The sequence below is a fragment of the Maylandia zebra genome, linkage group LG9 (assembly GCF_041146795.1).
Source record: "Maylandia zebra isolate NMK-2024a linkage group LG9, Mzebra_GT3a, whole genome shotgun sequence".
Taxonomy (NCBI): Eukaryota; Metazoa; Chordata; class Actinopteri; order Cichliformes; family Cichlidae; genus Maylandia; species Maylandia zebra.
This window is the reverse complement of record NC_135175.1, coordinates 29,618,982-29,637,563: the sequence shown is the minus strand read 5'-3', so window position 1 is coordinate 29,637,563 and position 18,582 is coordinate 29,618,982. Positions and strand designations below refer to the sequence as shown.

General features: G+C 38.0%; 1 protein-coding gene across 1 annotated transcript in view; it reads left to right on the top strand.

Annotated features, from left to right (window-relative positions):
* LOC101477368 (cadherin-12) overlaps positions 1–18,582 on the top strand; it is a 100,349-nt gene that overhangs the window by 28,195 nt on the left and 53,572 nt on the right. Inside the window, exon 2 of the mRNA XM_004551809.3 lies at positions 6,120–6,530. Coding sequence (XP_004551866.1) covers positions 6,285–6,530 — 246 coding nt within the window. The 5' untranslated portion in view covers positions 6,120–6,284. The remainder of the gene's footprint in view (positions 1–6,119; positions 6,531–18,582) is intronic.

The window sequence follows — 18,582 nt, the reverse complement described above, 5'->3', positions numbered from 1 at the left end:
CATTTTAGGCTGTTGAACTCCCTGTCCTTGTTGTGATACATAAACAATGAGATGTTTAGATATGTGAAGCAAGGAAAGCAGTAAAAGTATACTTCCTAAGCAGCTTCTATCAAAACCCCTGCAAAGTATCTTTGTAGTGATGACTTTCTGGTTTTGTCGATGTAGCACTTTAACAAACATCAAAGCACATTCATCACAGAAATAGTCTTGGCAACAAGCATAGTTGCCATTTGTCACTATTAAAAGAATGTGTTTTCGGCTACTGTCTAGTAGTTGTAATAAACTCAAAGGATTGAGTTCTTCTTCAACAGTCCAATTTAACAGTTTAGTTTAAAAATGCATACTGGCATTTAACAGTGGTATCACCTCTTTTAAATCAATGGGGTTATTTGCTGCTGAATCTATTTGTTGGCAAGGTAGTTTTTTGAATGCTTTTACAGTTGTTGATACCCAAATAAGACACATATTGAGGGTGCATGCAAACTGGAGAAACACTTCCCGACAAGACTAAAGTGTAAGTGCCAAACTTTTGTGAAAACTTTTCAATACGTTTTATGATTGGAAGCAAAATATGTACGCAACCTTTTTGAAGGACTCAAACTTTGATGGATGTGGACATGAATTTATTGCAGACAGAATGCCATGGGCTACCTATGGGAAAATAAAATTCATCATATTCCTGTTATGCCCACAGTATTTCATATCGACAACAAAATGTAACATTTTTCCAGGAGTAACACGCGTTAAAGTAAAGAAGATGACTTATCACATCATAATAATAATAATGTTTTCATTGTTCAGGGAACAACATTTCGTGCTGCTTGTACATTTGTGTTATAGACCTTACATGCTGACGCCCTCCAAAGTGAAGAATGTTTCCATTTCCAACATTAGCTGTGTTATTTTACACATGAATAAAGGACTGTATTTTCAGACAAGCCAACTGCATGGTAAATAAGTACATTTATCTGAGTAACTAACTGAGCCCTTTTGTTCACTATTCATTACTTAGGTTGTGCTATAACCTACGCATGAGGTGTTCCTCGATAATTTACCTTGACTGGCCAGCTGTGTTGTTACTCCCATTTTCATTACATTGCTTCCACCTACACCTCTCTCCTCCCACTCTTTCCCTCAAGGGTTTCAATGATATTACTGTCTTCTTCTGCCTTAGCTCTACAAAAAAAATTCTTCCAGTTATTTCCCTGACACTTTTTTCCCCTCACATGTCCTCAGCTTTAGTGCACATATTTCCTCCTCAGTCAGAGCTGTACTTGACATGAGGTTTCTGCCTTGAACACTGTAGTGATAGAACTGTGACAAGTCCTTTCCTATTAAAACTTGGAAACAAAACTCCTTGTATGTTACAGATTCTTTAATGCAGTGGTCCCCATCCCCCGGGCCTCGGACCGGTACCGGTCCGTGAGTCGTTTGGTACCGGGCCGCGAGAGTTGAGGCTCAGGTGTGAAATGTGTGGTTTTTAATCGGTTTTCAGCGTTATTTTGTTATCGTTTTTATCGTTAACTTGGTTTTCCTGGGTCTTTTCACGTGTGTTATGAATAACTCGTCTATTTTTCAGTACCGGTACTAGTTTTATTTTGTTGTATTTTTCCGCGACACCTTAAAGGCCGGTCCGTGAAAATATTGTCGGGCATAAACCGGTCCGTGGCGCAAAAAAGGTTGGGGGACCACTGCTTTAATACAGATACACATATAGATCCTAATACCATTATATCTTTTAATATCACCAGCTGATAGTTTGTCAAATATAAGCACAGACAGAGGGAGACTAATCCTTATCTAGATGTACATGTAGGTGCTCTCAGGGAATTGAGTGAAAAGCCTAACAATAATGCAGAAGTGAGTGAGTCAGCACTATGTGGAAACACCTATATTCAAAGGACAAATTATCCCTCATGAAACAGCATTTAAAAAGGTTATTCTTGGTACACACTGAGGAATTAAAAGACCTAAGGAATGTGAATCAGGTTCATAAAAAAATGTCAGTATAACATTCTCAAACAATATATGAATAAGTAAAACAAACTGACAGCAAATTACTTGAATATAACTCTTGAGATTATAAGAACAGCCATGTCTGGTCTAAAAGGAAGACCAGACATGGCATTCAACATAAAATCTAAATATTGTCCAATGTCCAGTATTTACAAAAGGATTTTCAGTTCTGTTTAGAAAGTTACCCTTAACACAACAGTTAAATAGGGGAAAAAATGTTTACTTGTTTTAGTTTGCTTGAGTCCCCACAAGAGAAATCTTTGGTGAAAGCCTCGGAGCTTTGCAGAGCTACAGGAAGCCAGTCTAGAATATGTTGAGACCAGAGTTCGATAAGCTTTCTGAGATGCCCTGCACCCCCGTTGCCAAGAATGATTCATTACTCCTATGCACAGAATTCAATTTGTAAAGTATAAATTGTAGCACTAGGGATAAGGACCCAGGTCATTCCTGGACTGGCAGAACATGTGTCCATCACAGTCTGTGACCTCCTATCCATAAACTCAAAATCACTCTTTTAAATGCAAAAGTCATTATGAAGATTTACGAAAAAAGAAGCCATACGACAATAAATTATGTATTACATTCTTGCATTGTTCTGCTTAGGCTGCACTACTTGATGCTTCTGTCTACAGTGAAATGTGCATGCTGTTGCTCTATAATCAATGGAATATTTATTCATCTCTGTATAAGTCGATAACCTCGTGTAGATGATCATCAACATTTACACAAGGTTAGTGAAATCTCATTCGGTAGTTGTACATTCGGGAAATCTAAATGCTGCTGTTAGGGTTGGACAAGATGGTAAAACCTCTCACACAGGTACGTCTGAGGAAAATAACAGCATGCAGTACTAAACTATAAAAACGTAAAATTATAATATTGTAGTATTACTTGTTATTTGCAGAGTCACATGGAGAATACTGTGCCTGACAAAAAAAGATATTAATAGAGAAAATAACAATGTAGAGTGTAAGAAAAGATGTGCTTTGTGCAAATGCTTTGTAGCAATTGTGTTACTGGTTAAGCCTTCCTCTTTCATAAGGTGACCTTGTGTGCTACCTGTGTGTATCGTACACAGGTAGCACTCTATTTAAAATATGAAATCAAGATCAATTCCGTTGTATATCAAACGTAGCTAAATCCCTAACCTTATTATTCCAAGTACAAATTTTCTGCTGGCCGCCACTGCAAGACGCTGCAGTTTTTAAAGAAGGACGAAAACAAACATCTCTGCCCACTTGTCTACCAAGACATTAATGTGTTTGCAAAACAACAACTTGATCCAGATGACTCATTTCTCCCCCCTTTTCCAAAAGTCAATGCCTACTTATTCGTTTGTCATGTTTATAGCAGCCTTGACGACTAATAACTTTCTGTGGGAGTTTCTTGTGGGTGGTAATCTGCACCAGCAGATCGGCCAGCCATATGTTGTTTGATTATTGAAGGTGATGTGCGAGAACACTGTCAGCCTACTGCGTTGTGTTATCTGAAGTAGACACCTGGGTCAAGGCTCACAACCGAAGCCAGACATATGCTAATTAACTTATCTCATAAAATATGCATCAAGCCCTCCCAGGACCGTACAGTGGCAGAGGATCGTGATTTTCCAGGAATTATGGGAACAGTCATTTTCCATTATGTCGATGCTAAATGAGGAGTGACCTGCGGGAGAGGCATGTCTGACCCATGTCAAGACAGTTCCTGCCAATTTTGCACAGAGAACTTTGCAGATCAGTTTTGACTTTTAAGATACTGTCGTGACAGAGAGAATAAATGGATCCAGTTGCACCGCATAACCTTGTTGAAGTAATCTTCTTCTGAAGCCGATGTTCCAAGTCAGTATAATTAATCAAAGACAATGATGTCAATGAGGGCTCCAGTTATGAAATTAGAGGCACGCTGTCTTCCATTACTGTACAGCTTATAAGTGCATTAGGAGGGAAAGAGGAATAATAAACCAGGTGTGGAAACCATTAGCTCCATTCTTCATTCCCACCATTTGTGGTTGCCTTCTCTTGTTTTCAGCACAATTAAGTGTCTTGTAACAAGGCCAGAGTTGAATGCGTGAGTGTTGATATGGTAGTCAAGATTGTAAACAAGGTGTGAACAGCAACACTCGGTACAACAGTCATTTGCTCAATAATGAATGAGCTTAACAAATTAGGCTCCTTGTGTAATATTTCATTCTCTTCTGTGCAATGGACTAATGAGTGATTGTTCAATTACAATACCATTTCAGTCCTTTTATTAATAATAATTAAAAAAAAAAAAAGACTCACCTGACATCCATAATTGCAAGTAAATTAGTTTGAAACTGTATATTTTTTATGTCTGTCTAAACGCAGACAAAAATGGGGTTTCTAAATTATGTACTTTAGCAATCCTGTTTCTCTCTATAATCTCTAGACACACACAAACGGTCATGTTTTTGTGTTCCATTCTCATTTGTTTATTTAAGACTGGTGGATATGTGTGTTAGATCAACACTAAAGTATACCACAGGGGCTGAGCGGTCAGAAAAACTATTAAAAATGCGCTGTGGAGTCGTTTCAATATTATCTAAAATCTGCATGCCATATTTCTGCAAATACTGCAGGGCCATTATTTACCTGAACTGCAACAAGAAAGGTTTCATTTGAAGCTGGCTTGAATTAGAGGCAGGCTTTTATTTCTAGTTTCCTCTGTTTAATCAATACAAGTGTCCATGTATCAGCATTAAGTCTCGTTACGCACCAGTTTGCCCCGTTAAAGTCACCAACACGTGGTAACTTACTTTTGGGAGAGAGAGAGGGTGTGTGATCAGCGAGGTACTTTATATTAATGATTTCACATACATGTAAAATAATTCTCCAATGCACCAATGTACAGGTCAAAACAATTTGTAATACTTCAAGATGTTTACTGTACTGGAAAAAAGTCTAAGACTTCTCTAAGAAAGGCAGGCAAAATAAGGTGCATTTTCATTAACATAATTTATGAACATAAATATTTAAGCAACTTAAATCCTTATGTTTACCAAGCAGTTTAGGTTTGTTCATACTTTACATCTGGCGCTATAGCACAAGTAAGACCACAACACAACCATTATTGTTTTAACCGTTTTTACATTTTTCCTTCACTCATTGATGCAAAATCAGATCAAATGAACTTCTAATGAGTTTTATGCAAACAAAACCTCTTGGATATACTGTAAGTTCTAATGAAATCTAACATTATATGTCTTTGAGTGGTAATATGTATAATGAATATCTTCTGCATGAGGTGCCACTTTTGTACAATACATGTCTGTCAAATGACACGCTACAGCAATAGGTTCAATCTCCTGTGGCCACTAGTTGTCAAAATGCACTCCACATAAGAGCGATGTCTGAAAGAAAGCAACGTATCCTAAAGAAATCACTGAGAGCATGTTGACATTTTACACAATACGCATGTCAGTTTGATATATGAACTGCCAATGTATCACGTTTTATTTTCAGATGGCTGCGTGCAACGTTTGTCAGGTTTTTTGTTTTTTTTTCAGTAGAGTTCAACTTTCAAGTTTCATTGGGTTTCATACTAAGACAAGGTTTGTGAGGCAAAACATAAAGCTAATCAGCAACCTCTCATTAAAGCGTCACTAAATAATACATAACTTTGAACTTCTGTGGGAAATCATGGCAGTGACAGGTCCACAGCACAGTGGCACACAGTGGTTTGACAGCAAGAATAAAGTCTCAGTTTTCACTAAAGAGATGAGTAGTCTAGATAATTAGTGCATGCGTCAATAAGAACCGTCTGGTGTAGAGGTAATCTATCACCAGGCAAATAATTACAACAATTATTTTTATGCTTGAGAATCAAAGTAGTCTCATTTATCACTGTGCAGTTAAAAAGTAAAGCATGGAGGTTGGGGGAAGAATAAAGGCTATGCTGTACTATCGATTCACTGACATTTATGAATAGCAGGATAACAGCACTTCATATCAACCTGTGATAATCACAAGTGCTGTAAGACATTCCTGGACTGTCTCTAATCAGAATTAGCTGTATTATTACAGTTTGGTGCAGGTGTGGAGGATAAGGACGTCTTTTCGACTAAACATTTGTTTTCTTTCCTTCAGGTGATGAGCTCCACAACTCTCTAAGAGGGATCCTGACAGACCGGGGAGAGCTGCAGAGTCTCACAACTCACCCATTTTCCATACACGCCATCGCAGATTGTTTCACTGTGGCTCAGTTCTCGTCACTGGACTTTAACTTGGGGACCTGAACCGCACAGATCGCCAATGCTAACAAGGAACTGCCTGCTGCTGTTCCTGTGGATTCTTGTCGACGAGGGTTCGGTCTCTTATTTACGTCCACCTTTACCACCATTGGGACGGAGCAGGACGGGAAGGGAGCACACCAGGAGCTTGGTGGGCCCAATGAGGAATGGGGCAGCTGGATTTCAGCGGGTCAAAAGGGGCTGGGTGTGGAACCAGTTCTTTGTACTGGAGGAGTACATGGGGTCAGATCCGCAGTACGTGGGCAAGGTAAAAAACTTTTTTTTTTTTCCCACTGTTATTTATGGTGCAGCAGAAGTCATAAATCACATAGTAAGGAGCCTAGGAGAAATTGAATTGGGAGTAAATGGAGGGAGCGATAGAACATGAGGAAGATAAAATGGGAGGAAGGGAACAGAAAAAAAACCTTCTAGTTTAGAGTAACTATAAAACTACCCTAAAACTACCAGTATTTTAGATGGGAAATATTTTATTCCTTGAGGTTATAATTAATTATTGACTATTTTAATACCATGTACTTATACAAGTAACAGCAAATACTAGAAGTTGCCTATTTTCATTCATCCCCAAGAACTTTACCTCTTTAATCTAATAATGCTCCTAAGGCTTGTAAATCTGCTCCTATTTCTTAGTGTTTTATGATGTGACCAGCATCACGCAAGAAAAAAATCCAGACCTAATAATGGAGCTGTGCCACAAGATTTCCACGTTAGACCAGCCACACATGACATTGAAGTGGTGAAAGGTTTGATGGTGTGGTAGAAATAAATTTAAATTACAGTCCTTGTAAAGGTGTCAGAACATCATAGTTATGAGCCACGGAAGATGCTGACAGCAATAAAAAGACAGCAGAGACCCAACAGCCTGATCCGAAACCAGACGGAGATATATACACATACATCCCATCAAACTCACATCTTTTTGTGTCACCTCAAACCTTGGCCGTCCCCGCTTTTTAGCACAGGATTTCTTATTCACTGTTCTGGCTTAAGACATTCGTAAGCAAACTCTGTGGGGGTTTAAGGCTAAAGTTGTAATTTGGCACTCCAAGCTTACATAGGATAATAGTAAGACTGACTTATCTGCCTCAGTGCCACTGCAATCAGCCCTGACAAGCCACGCTGTTTGTGGAAGTCTCTGAGGCTAAAGCAGGGCCAGGGAAGCAGCTGTCTACTGCACTCCTAAATCACTTAATCCTGGGCGGCTGCTCTTCTTCAAAATAATTGACTGATTCTTCAACATATGAAAAGCATTTGGAGATCCTCGGACCTTTGTTGGGAAAATCTTAAGGGAGAGGATTTCCCTTTGAATCTTAACCTTTTTATTGTACACTGTTAAATGGCACGGGGAGCGCTGGAGTGGGTTACCATTTACACACACTTCTGTGATATCATATTGAACGGTAATGTGAGAAATGTTCAAACAGAGAGCATACTAAGAGATAAAGATGTAGGTGAAAGGGTTCAAGGACCTTAGGAAGCAGCTTTGTTTACAGGGCACATTAATGGACTATAATTGACCATAAGTCTGCAATGAATGCGTGTTCTATATTACATCAATATCTAATGTGGTAATGTTTTCACTTTAGAGTGTACTCATGATTTCCAGCCAGTGACCTGCAGTGAATTGGAGCTCAAGACACTTTTGTTTTATCCTCTGTGGCAGAAGTGTCCTTCTGGACCAATTGAAGTAGTAATTATCTGACAACAGAGAGGCAACTGAACCCAAGAGGAAAAAGTTTAGTGAAGCAGCTGAAGCAGTTTGGGGTATTTTTTTAACATACGCTAAGTAATATAGAAAGCACAAGTAGTGTACATGTGACTAGTTTATCCAAATGCACACCTATAGCTCAAAAAGGGTATTTTAATGAGACATGGTTTGTGAGTATGTTACCCGGCATTTATTTAGGTATATAACGTACACAGTGCTGTTATTATTCATTACTTTTTGTGTTTTTATTATTATTTTTATTGTTTTGCCTTTATTTGATAGCTGCAGCAGAGATCTATGGGAAATGTGGGGAAAGCAAAGAGGAGAATGAAACATGAAAAGGAACCAGGAGCTGAACTGAATTCTGAATACAGCAATCACTATACTTTAGTACGTGATTGTTAAAAATGCTGTCATAAGAGATTTATCAACAATGGACTAATAAGGGGGGGGGGGATTTTACATGCCACACTCCAATTTATCAAGGAGATGATTAATGCAGACAATTAATCTTTCCTTTTAAAGTTTAAATGGCACGATCTGACTGTAGGAACAGCGCTCACAGAGGAAGCTCAGAAAAAGGTACTTCTGACAGCAGGAGGAGAACGACTTGCATCCATGCATGTGTGAGACGAATGACAAACACTAATAAATCCTGACCCTGTTAGCAATAATCAAAATCTATTTCGAGAGCATTAAATGCATCACTGCCAACTGTAATTTTGACAGCCAAATCACTACTAATTAGTGCTGGCCAATAAATAAAAAAAACAAAACAAAACACGAGTCACATTACAAACAAGGTGTATTTCTGCCAGTTGTTCTGACAGCACAGAATGCAGACACGTACCGGATGAGGAATGGGGACATTGCCAGTACTGGTGTTATGGATCAGTAAGTTTGCCTATTAACTAGTGCCTTTGCCTGAACACACCAGCTGTTTGTGGAGAAGGAAGATGTTAAAGCACAGCGGGATAACATTTAGTTGTGCTTACATCTGCCTTGCTGTACGTCAAATTGTCAGAACACGCTCACCTCAGTTTTAGACTTCACCAAAACAATATCAGCGCCAATGCAATCGGCACAAACATAACTGGATAACATGCAATTCTACCTGGTTTTACTGCTTGACTATTCCCACTAAAATAACTCATGTTTCAAAGCATCTGACAGACATAAATAACCAAATCATTTTGTGTATCTCAGAATATCCTGCTTCTTCTATTATATTGGTAAATGTATTTATTTTTCCTAGTTGCAAATCCATTTAATAATGATGCAACAAACCTAATTGGGCATTTCTGTACTTCTACCTGGGGCAGCATGTGCATGGTGATTAGTATCGTTACTTTACAGCAAGAAGGTCCTGACATCTGGCCTGGCCCTTTCTGTGTGGAGTTCAGATGTTTGCAAGGTTCTCTCTGAGTACTCTGAGTTCTGCCCGTAGTCCAGTTATTGGGTTTAGGTGGTTCTAAATATGCCATGGGTGTGTATGTGACTGTAAGTGTCTTCCTCCATGTGTTAGCTGTGACAGACTGGCGATCTGTGGTAGCTGGGATGGGCTCCACCCCCCCCTCCCTGTGACTCGGATAAGCAGAAGAAGATGGATGGATACAGTTACCTGATATAACTGATATAAAAAGATGATTCACTGGTCCAGCTTTAGTTTGCTTGATTTAATTTACCTTAGTCCTGTCTTAGTGGCTTACATAAGGTTTAGCTAGAGCAACTGAAGGTCTTTTAAACATGATATAATACTAAAAATAAATAACAAGGTTCTGGGTGACAGACTTATGTAAATTTGTGAGACTAGGTTGTCTGTAAAGGGCAGAAGAAAAACACATGAAAAAAAAACCACATCAAATGCTGCCTGATCTATTTTGGATTAATGAGTGCAAGCAAAGCAAGATTTCTTTTCTTCTGCACCACAAGCAGAAAGATATGCCATGTCTGCATTTTCACTTGTTCTGTTATTATCAGATGAGTACAAAATAAAGAAAATGAATCTACACTCCAGCTTATATACCGTTTAATATATGCCATCTAAATTAAAAATACAAACTGTGTAACTGTGTGTGACAAAAAAAAGAACCACAGAGCTACAATATTCACACTGTTTTTAAACACATCATATATCTTAATATTTAGATAGGATTTTATACACTCCAACACTAACAGCTACATGCTCGGGAACTTAAGGTAGGAGACACTAAACGTGAGAGGAATGTTAGAAACGCTACAGTCACAACTGCAGGTTCACCTCCACTACTTACTTAATTACCCCGATTTCTCCCAGAGGTGTAAGTAAGGTCACCGGATTCAGCAAGGTCTTTAGCACTACTACTACTAGTCCCAACTGCTTGTATTAACAAATGCTCTGAGTTCTTGCATTTTTTTTTTACTTTTCTGCATACAATCACAATGCTTTATGGACTTTTTTCTATTAAAGATGCACTTAGAGTGAATCACATTTACATTTGAAAAAGCAAAAAAAAGGGCATGTTAATACCAGATTTGATTTGTAGTGTAAATAAAGGAAACATAGTCTGCCAAGGATATTATAAAGGTTTTAAACCACATTAACATGTCATGCTCGTCGTTCACTTTTATGGTGAGGTTGTTCTCAGCAATGTGAAGAAACAAGCTTTAATGCCATAAACATAAAAGTAAAACAAATATATTTTCACCATCTTTCTCTGCTGTTTATAACGATAGCACATAAAGTATTGTGTCAGCGTTTGTGTGTACAGCATTGTTTCTTTGCTGTTCCATTAGTATTTTCACAGCACTTTTCATTCACTGAATGGTTAGGCACCTAAATTTAAATTAAGTTTTCCACAGTGTAATTGTCTACTAATGAGACTGCATCATCAATGTGGTTTCATTCCCTCAAATTTAAAGTAATACGCTGCACCGACAATACGTTTGCAGAGACAGTTACTGAAAGTTGCACCAGCAGGTAGAGCTTGTCACTAACAGAGGGACAGTTACAACACCAGCTGTGGTGGCCACGTCATCTTCTTGCTGACAACTTGATATAGCTGCTGTAGAATGTTTGGCACACATTGCAAATGTTTTCTTAAATCTGATGCGTTGGCTGTTTCGATGTTTCGAAACTCGTGTACATTCAGTATCAGTCCGGTGCAATTAAAACATGAGCTGGAGGGGAACTTCATGTGCTGGCCCAATGTAGCAAATAGTAAATTAATTGATTAATCTCTATCGCTAAACTATAACCAATAGAAAGGCATGATCATTAATAAATGCAACGCTAAATGTGCATTTGCATAGTGATAAATTTACTGCTAATGTCAATAAGCTGCACCCCTTTTAATACAACCATCAATAAAATCCTAACGACACCTAACCATGCACTTAACTCAAGAATATACGTGAAGAAAATTTTAAGACTCATGTTGACAGCATCATTATTGCAGTTTAGCAACGAAGCCCGGAGGGCTCGTGGGGGTTAATATAACAACCCTCTGTACCCTCAATAAGATAATGCTGAGGCCTTTCGTGTGCCAAGCAGTGATTATCTGACGTTAAAAAAAAAAAAAAAAAAAAAAAAAAACTATTAACAGCGTGGCTGCATATCAAGTCAAACTGCTTCCTCTCACTCTCGATTAAACTCTCCAATGAGTTCGGGAGCTATTTTCGAGATTTTTCCTCTGACATCATGTCACTTTCTGTTTAAAGTTGATGGCTATGGATGTTGGAAGCAATTCCCTAAGATTTTTAATAATATGGAAACTCAGAATACACTTAAACAGCACTTGTCTTCTGAATGACAACACTATCTTAATACTTAAGAGTAGAGATGTAATCAAAACCCAATGTATCTCTTATTTTTGCCAACCAGACTGCTGGGATTTTTCTAGCTTGATGCTCCAATTTTATATAAAGTCATGCATATTGTGAGTACTTTATATTGCATTGCATATGGATGCTCAAGACAATATGCTTATATACAGTTAGAGGAAGGTAAAGAGAGATTATTACACTGATACTAAACTAAAAACTTTGTTTTCAGTATTTTCAGTGCAACATTATCTAAGAATTGTAACTGAGTACTGGCCCCAGATAAGAAATGTTTTCATGTTATCAAATCCATCTGAACTGTACGCCTGAATTGTTTTTTTTTTGGTTTTTTTTGCTGTTGTTGTTTTTTCTAAATCAAGCAGTGCACTGTAAAATGACAGTATAAAGCTTGTGACACTGGATGCTTTTGCAAACTTGATTCACATGCATGATTTTTTTTTTACCATGTATTCATTCTAAGAGATAATTAACCAGTTGTACTGAAGATGAAAAAAATAGACATGATAGGGAATCCACTATTTTCTCTTTATGCAAGTCATGAGAAAATGACAACAATGGAATGTGCTGCCAATGACAGTCTCAAAAGATACTCAACAAATTATACACTTGGCAAGAAAAAGCAGACAGGGAATTGCTTTCATTAAAAAAAAAAAAAAAAAATTTAAAAAACGCAGCAACACGGTGGCACAAAGCAATTATTTAACCCGTAACGGCACTGAAGGTTAAAGAGAAAGCCAATCAATTTAAAGAGTCACATTTACAACCCATACAAGGAAAGAAAAAATATATGCAGTGTATGCAAAGACATGCAGGACATGCCCCAATGCCCTGCTTTTCACACTTGCAGACAAAAGGTCACTTATTTACATATAAGTCAATAAGCCTCTTTTTCTAGAAAGGGCAGAGCTGTTTCTCCCACAACTTGTTTGTTTCCTGCCTGACAAGGAATGACCATCCTTCTTTTTATTGATGGCTCTTCCTCCCAGTACCACCCCACACCTGGCTGAGATTTATTACTGATGTGAAGCCTGCAATTTAATCTTTCAATGAGGACCTATAAGAAGGACATAAAAACCTTTTCAGCAAGACTTATGCACCAGGCTCAACAAAGAGAGCGATTCCATCAGCTGACCATATGAAATTTACAAGCCTTACTCTGCGATAGTATGTTCCACACTGTTAAATACAGTTTGTTTTAAATGCTATGGAATTAAGCTGTAAAGCTAAAACCTGAAGACGGCCATATAAAAGCAGCAAACCTGTTTACATCATTTGATGATGACAGCCACTGCTGTAAAATACTTGGGATAAAATACTTTGATTGACTACAAGGCAAGCGAGCGGATAATTAACTTCAACTCCAAAACTCTCAGCCTTCATAACACTGTTTTGCATGAAGCTATGAAGACTGGTAGCCAGTGATCAACAGCTAAGCTACAGAAAGCTACAATTTGAAGAGTCTTTCAAGAATCCTGTTGAATTGTGCATGACTTCTATGCAGTATGTCCAACTTGTACATATGCTCCCTACCGGTCTCTGAATTCACCTCTGAATTCAAGTTTGCCACCTTTTTAATTCACTGTCACATTCTGCATAATTTGAAAGGATTGCTCTCCTGAAGAGTATGCATGGAGTGTGTCGGTGAGTCAGCTGCTCGTTACAACATATTAAGAGGTTGAGAGCATTTACAATTGTAATGTACGTTAGTGATGAATGCTGCGGGATTTCTGAAAAGAACAGCTGAAATAAAAGCTAATGATGCCATTCATCTGTCCTGCCAAAGTAATATATATTTCACATATTTTGTCCTCATGGGTAATGGGCTTTTTCCCCTGAATTGCTTGGGCCATATATCCAAATGGTGCACTAATGCCCCAATCAGTATCACTTTATACCATAGTCCACTTTTTCTATGTTTACAATGACACTGATGGGCAGTATTGTTGGCACTGTAGGCAGAAAATCGCATTGTGCATGTCATATCACACATCAATATATCGTTTAATCATGTGTGATATGAGGAAATGGAATGCAGCCTTAACCCTGTTTTCTGGGATCAACAGAATCATATATATCAATGTTTTATTTAAAGAAAGAAGAAGAAAAAAATCAGTACTGCATAATGTTATTTGCAAAAGGTAGCCTTGTATACAACCAGTAATCTTAGCACGAGTTCCTCGGATTCTTGGCCTAGGAAACATTTACATCAAAAACAATTTACAATTGACCCATTTACAAATGGTAAACGCAGTTGTCTCAGTTCTGACTGCTGCTGTCGCACACCCACGACAATATCTGTCACTCTGTTACTGCCTCTTGCTTTCGCTCTCTCCCTTCCTCACACGTGTTTTCTGAGATTGCGTATCTACCAGTATAGCCTCCTGTATGAATATCTTTTTTTTTTGTTAGCTTTTCGTCCCCATTACCTGACTGAGGTATGACACAAACCAGACAGGGAGCTCCGAGTTGTCAGCAGCAAAGAAATAGCTCGAAGGCCAGTATCGATCAGCTATAATAAGCTTGCAGGATTTGGCATAGTATTTTCCTTCCATCAGCCGCTGCTCACCAAAATTACCTGCAAAAACTTACAATGCAACCAGGAGTCATCATGTGCCCTGACAATACACGAACTTCAAGCCACCTGCAACGTACCCCAATGCCAACAGACTGCCATACTGTCATCATACTCCTGAGTTGCTAGGACAGTGGTTGAATGGCTGAACTGAATGGTGGTTTCAGACCTTATCTAATGAATACAAGACAGCAATAGAACAGGGGCGCATAAGAGCAGTGGAATGTTTTACTCTCATTAACAGTGCACAGTATAAATTCTGACAGGTGACATATAGAATATGCCCTGGTCTTGCTCAAAGCATAATCCACAATTAAATATGGATTAGAATCAATTTATTTAATAAATATAAAGTATAATAAATATGCAAAGAAGAGCTTTGTGATACCAGTCAGGAAGCATGTTTCGCTTGTATACCACGAAATGTGAATAATCCACAGAGACATTTAACTGCATTTAAAGACAAGAAGAGCAAGTACGTTCTAACTCTTTTTCGACTTGTTTACAGTTTTGTAAATGCACTCAGTGGTGCGGGATTGCTGGACCATTCAGGGAACAATGTTGGCTCGCTATCAGCAAAGGGTTGTGGCTGTGATATGCATTCCTTAGAGGAGCTCCACATAATCCTGGTTGCAGAAATCCAATTACAGCATTTTCTACAGAGGTTGGTTACGTTCTCTGAAATCACTCAAATTAATCAATATGCAGGGTTTACTGCATTGCCAATGAGGAACCATGCACTGCAAATCCTAAAAGGAACAGGGATCACCGACCTCTTGCACATTCAAGAATTTACTGCAAGGCAAATTCCAAATATGTGACTATTTTACAGCCGGTAAGATGAGCTACCATTTCCCATCATTTCTGCTAGTAGTTGAGTAGTCTGAGTCAATATTAGTATTTTGCCCTGATGATTAATAGATGAGTAGTTGCCTTAGCCATATTTGTTTTCAAAGCATTGCTGGCGCATTGGCTGCTCATCATTTCTTCAATACTGTGGAAATTAAAGGTTTAACCCTAAATCTAATCTTTTTTTTCCCCTTTAAAAGCTATGCCAACAAAATCTGAACTGCTTCGTGATCACTGAAACATTTGTCTGACAGTCTGTGAACACTAAAGGACATTAAAGAAAAAAAAAAAAAAAGAAATGTAAACAAATGAAATGTAAGTGCAGTGACAGTGTGAGCTTGGATGGCAACAGGAATCTCATTTCAGCTCCACACACGAGCAGTTTCTTTTTATAGCTGCCATGTCACCTGATACCTTGAGCAGAGAGTTTTACTAATTGTGCTTAACATGAAAAATGGAGAGGAAGGATATCATCACAAGCCAGCTCTTATTCACTCATTCTCCACAAGTTAATTTACTTAATGTGTGCAAATGAAATAATGGCATTACTGAAAACTGTAACTGTTTTGTTCATGTGTTAGAAATTGGAAGCAGTGCTACAACAATGGAAGGAATTTCCCCGTCTCTATTTTTAAAAAGCCGTATTGTTAAAAAGGTTATGGATACGATCATGTCTCTTGTCTTGTGGGTGTTTTATAGCTTAAACAAAGCATTTGTCTCCCTTCTTATTAATGGACTTTCTTTACATAATTGATTACCATTGTTAGTGCAATGGAATTTTTAATTAATATCAGTCAAGTTTCACTTATAATTAATGGGGCAATGAGCCTGTTCATTTTGCATTTGCATTTCTTTTTCATCTCCAATTCTGCAGCTCTGAATCAATGTGCAGGTTCCTCTCTTGGGTACTTGTATTGAATAAACTACAAATGTGAAAAATATTCTTTTTATGCCAATACCCAGAAGAGGCTTGTTTTTCCCCACTCTCTTCTTAGTTAAATGACAATTAAATATAAACTCTCATAAATACAATGTGATTATTTGCTCAATAGTACACAAAAATATGAATGCGCCCACAGTAGTACTGTGTTGACTGATGATAGGGCAGCCTATTGAGTCATTAGTATATTGATTAAACACCATCACATCACAAAGTAGAGTACATGGAAGCTATCGCAAACAACTAAACAACCTTAAGCAATCTGAAACAGTGCACTGTAAGAGACAGTGGTGTGAAGATGTTGGCTCAGCACTACTGACTACAGACTTCAAGTGCTCCCTGTTTTGTTCACTGGAACTGTGCCAGATAAAGTTATGTAACTGCAATCACATTGTGCGATTCATGTGTGATCAAAACAATTATTTTAAAATTCATTATCATATTTACATTGCTTGTTGCAGAACCTGTATTAGACAATGATGACTGAACACAGGTGTTTGTGCTGAGTGCGACCCTGTATGTTTCTTGTCAGCAGAGGTGGCAAAAGTACAGACATTCTATACTTAGAGGTACAAGAAGAAGTGCAGATACTAGTGCTAAAAACCACTCCAGTAAACGTCCAAGTACTGATTCAATTTCTTTACTCAAAAGTAAAAATGTACAAGCTCTCAAATGTAATCAAAGTAAGAAAGTAAAAAGTTGCTCTTTGGGGGACATATCTATTTTTGTGCAAAGCTAACTGAACCTTGTGCTGTATTAACATAATGACAAAATAATATCAGGAGATGGGAATGGAAAAACTTAAGTCCAAAAAAATTAGCTGTAGGGGCTCAGCGTGGGGAAAAGGATCTCACAGTAATTTCTACTGAGAGCTCCAGTAGATTTTCTTAATGTACAGGTTGTGATCAGCTGACCTGCTTCTCTCTGTGGATGCACACAACTGAATTCAGCAAGATGTCAGCGGATGTTTCATGAGTTGTCTTGGCCGATTTCCATCCTCACTGACAGTACACTGTTTATGCTGTATTTTTTCTAGACAGTATAAGTTGGTATGACGGTGGAATTCAGTCAGTGAATCTAAGCATCATCTGCTAAAATTCATATGAATCTCTGCAACACTCGTTGTAACTCTGACCATGAAACCACAGCCGCTGTGCACCACACGCTGTTCTTTACTTTAAATCCATCACAGTACAGCAAACTAACCTGTTTAACCTTCACTATGCACAGGATTTTCATGCAACCTTTAAATAGCAATGTTCCACAATATTAAAAAAAAATCAAAACATACTGTCACATGTACAGACCCAATATCCGATTTAAAAACATGAGGACTTACATGTAAGCTTTAATTTTCCAGTTTATCAGATACCACAGAGCAGTTCTTACCTTTAAATGTATATCTTCTTCCGCTCCTGTCCTGTTTTTCTTATCTTTCTCCATCTCTGAGTGAAGTTAGCGCTCCTTCTTTTCTCTCCCTGTGAAATACAGCGGCTTTAGCTAGCAACACAATGTGCGACAAACCGCACATGAACAGTTTGTCTTTGCTGACGTTTGTTGAGCTGACAGAAACATTGCGTTTGAAATTACCTGACACTTAAAAAAGGTCACTCCTTTTATGCTCGCTCCTCTTCAGTAGGGCTAGTCATTCCAGTGTTGTGGCAATAAATAAATAAAAACACCAACCCACTTTTAGCCCCTTAATTTGGCACATCTCATCTCTTTTTATGCGATGTCCTCTGGCGATTAATACACGAACAGGATTTCTTATCATATGTTACTGTTTAGGCTCAAATCGGTTTGAAGACCAGCAGTGACATAAAATAACTCCTCTCAAGTGCATTAAAGCAAAAGTTACGAACCTGTTTTGAAAATGTAAAGAGTAGGAAGTAGTCTTGTGAGATACCACGGATTTCCTTTCCGAACCGATACCAAGTCAAATTCACGGCGCTATCAACGATACTGATCCGATACTTTGTACAAAAACTTAATGTGTTATTGTATTTCAGATTATAGCTTTATAATGATTACAGGACATCAGACTACTTGTTCTTATTGTTCAATTATGAAGAATTATCATAAAGAAATGTAAAAAGAACTAAAGTTGTGTGTTAATTGATGCTATTTGAACAGGTATCTTGTCATTTAACATGTATACTTGCCTGGACATTTCAGCAAAAACATTCAACATTCACACTTTCCCTCATTCACAGCAGTGCTGTGCCACACTACAAGTTTTGGTATCAATCCAATGCCAAGTAAATACAGGGCCAGGATTGCCGATATCAGTACAAATTATTTTAAGTTATTCAGGCAGCTAATTGTGGGAGAGTAGGTGCCATGACTTATGAGATAAATTCTCAGTTTGCAAATTCTGCACAGTTTTAATCACCACTATATCACTGTGA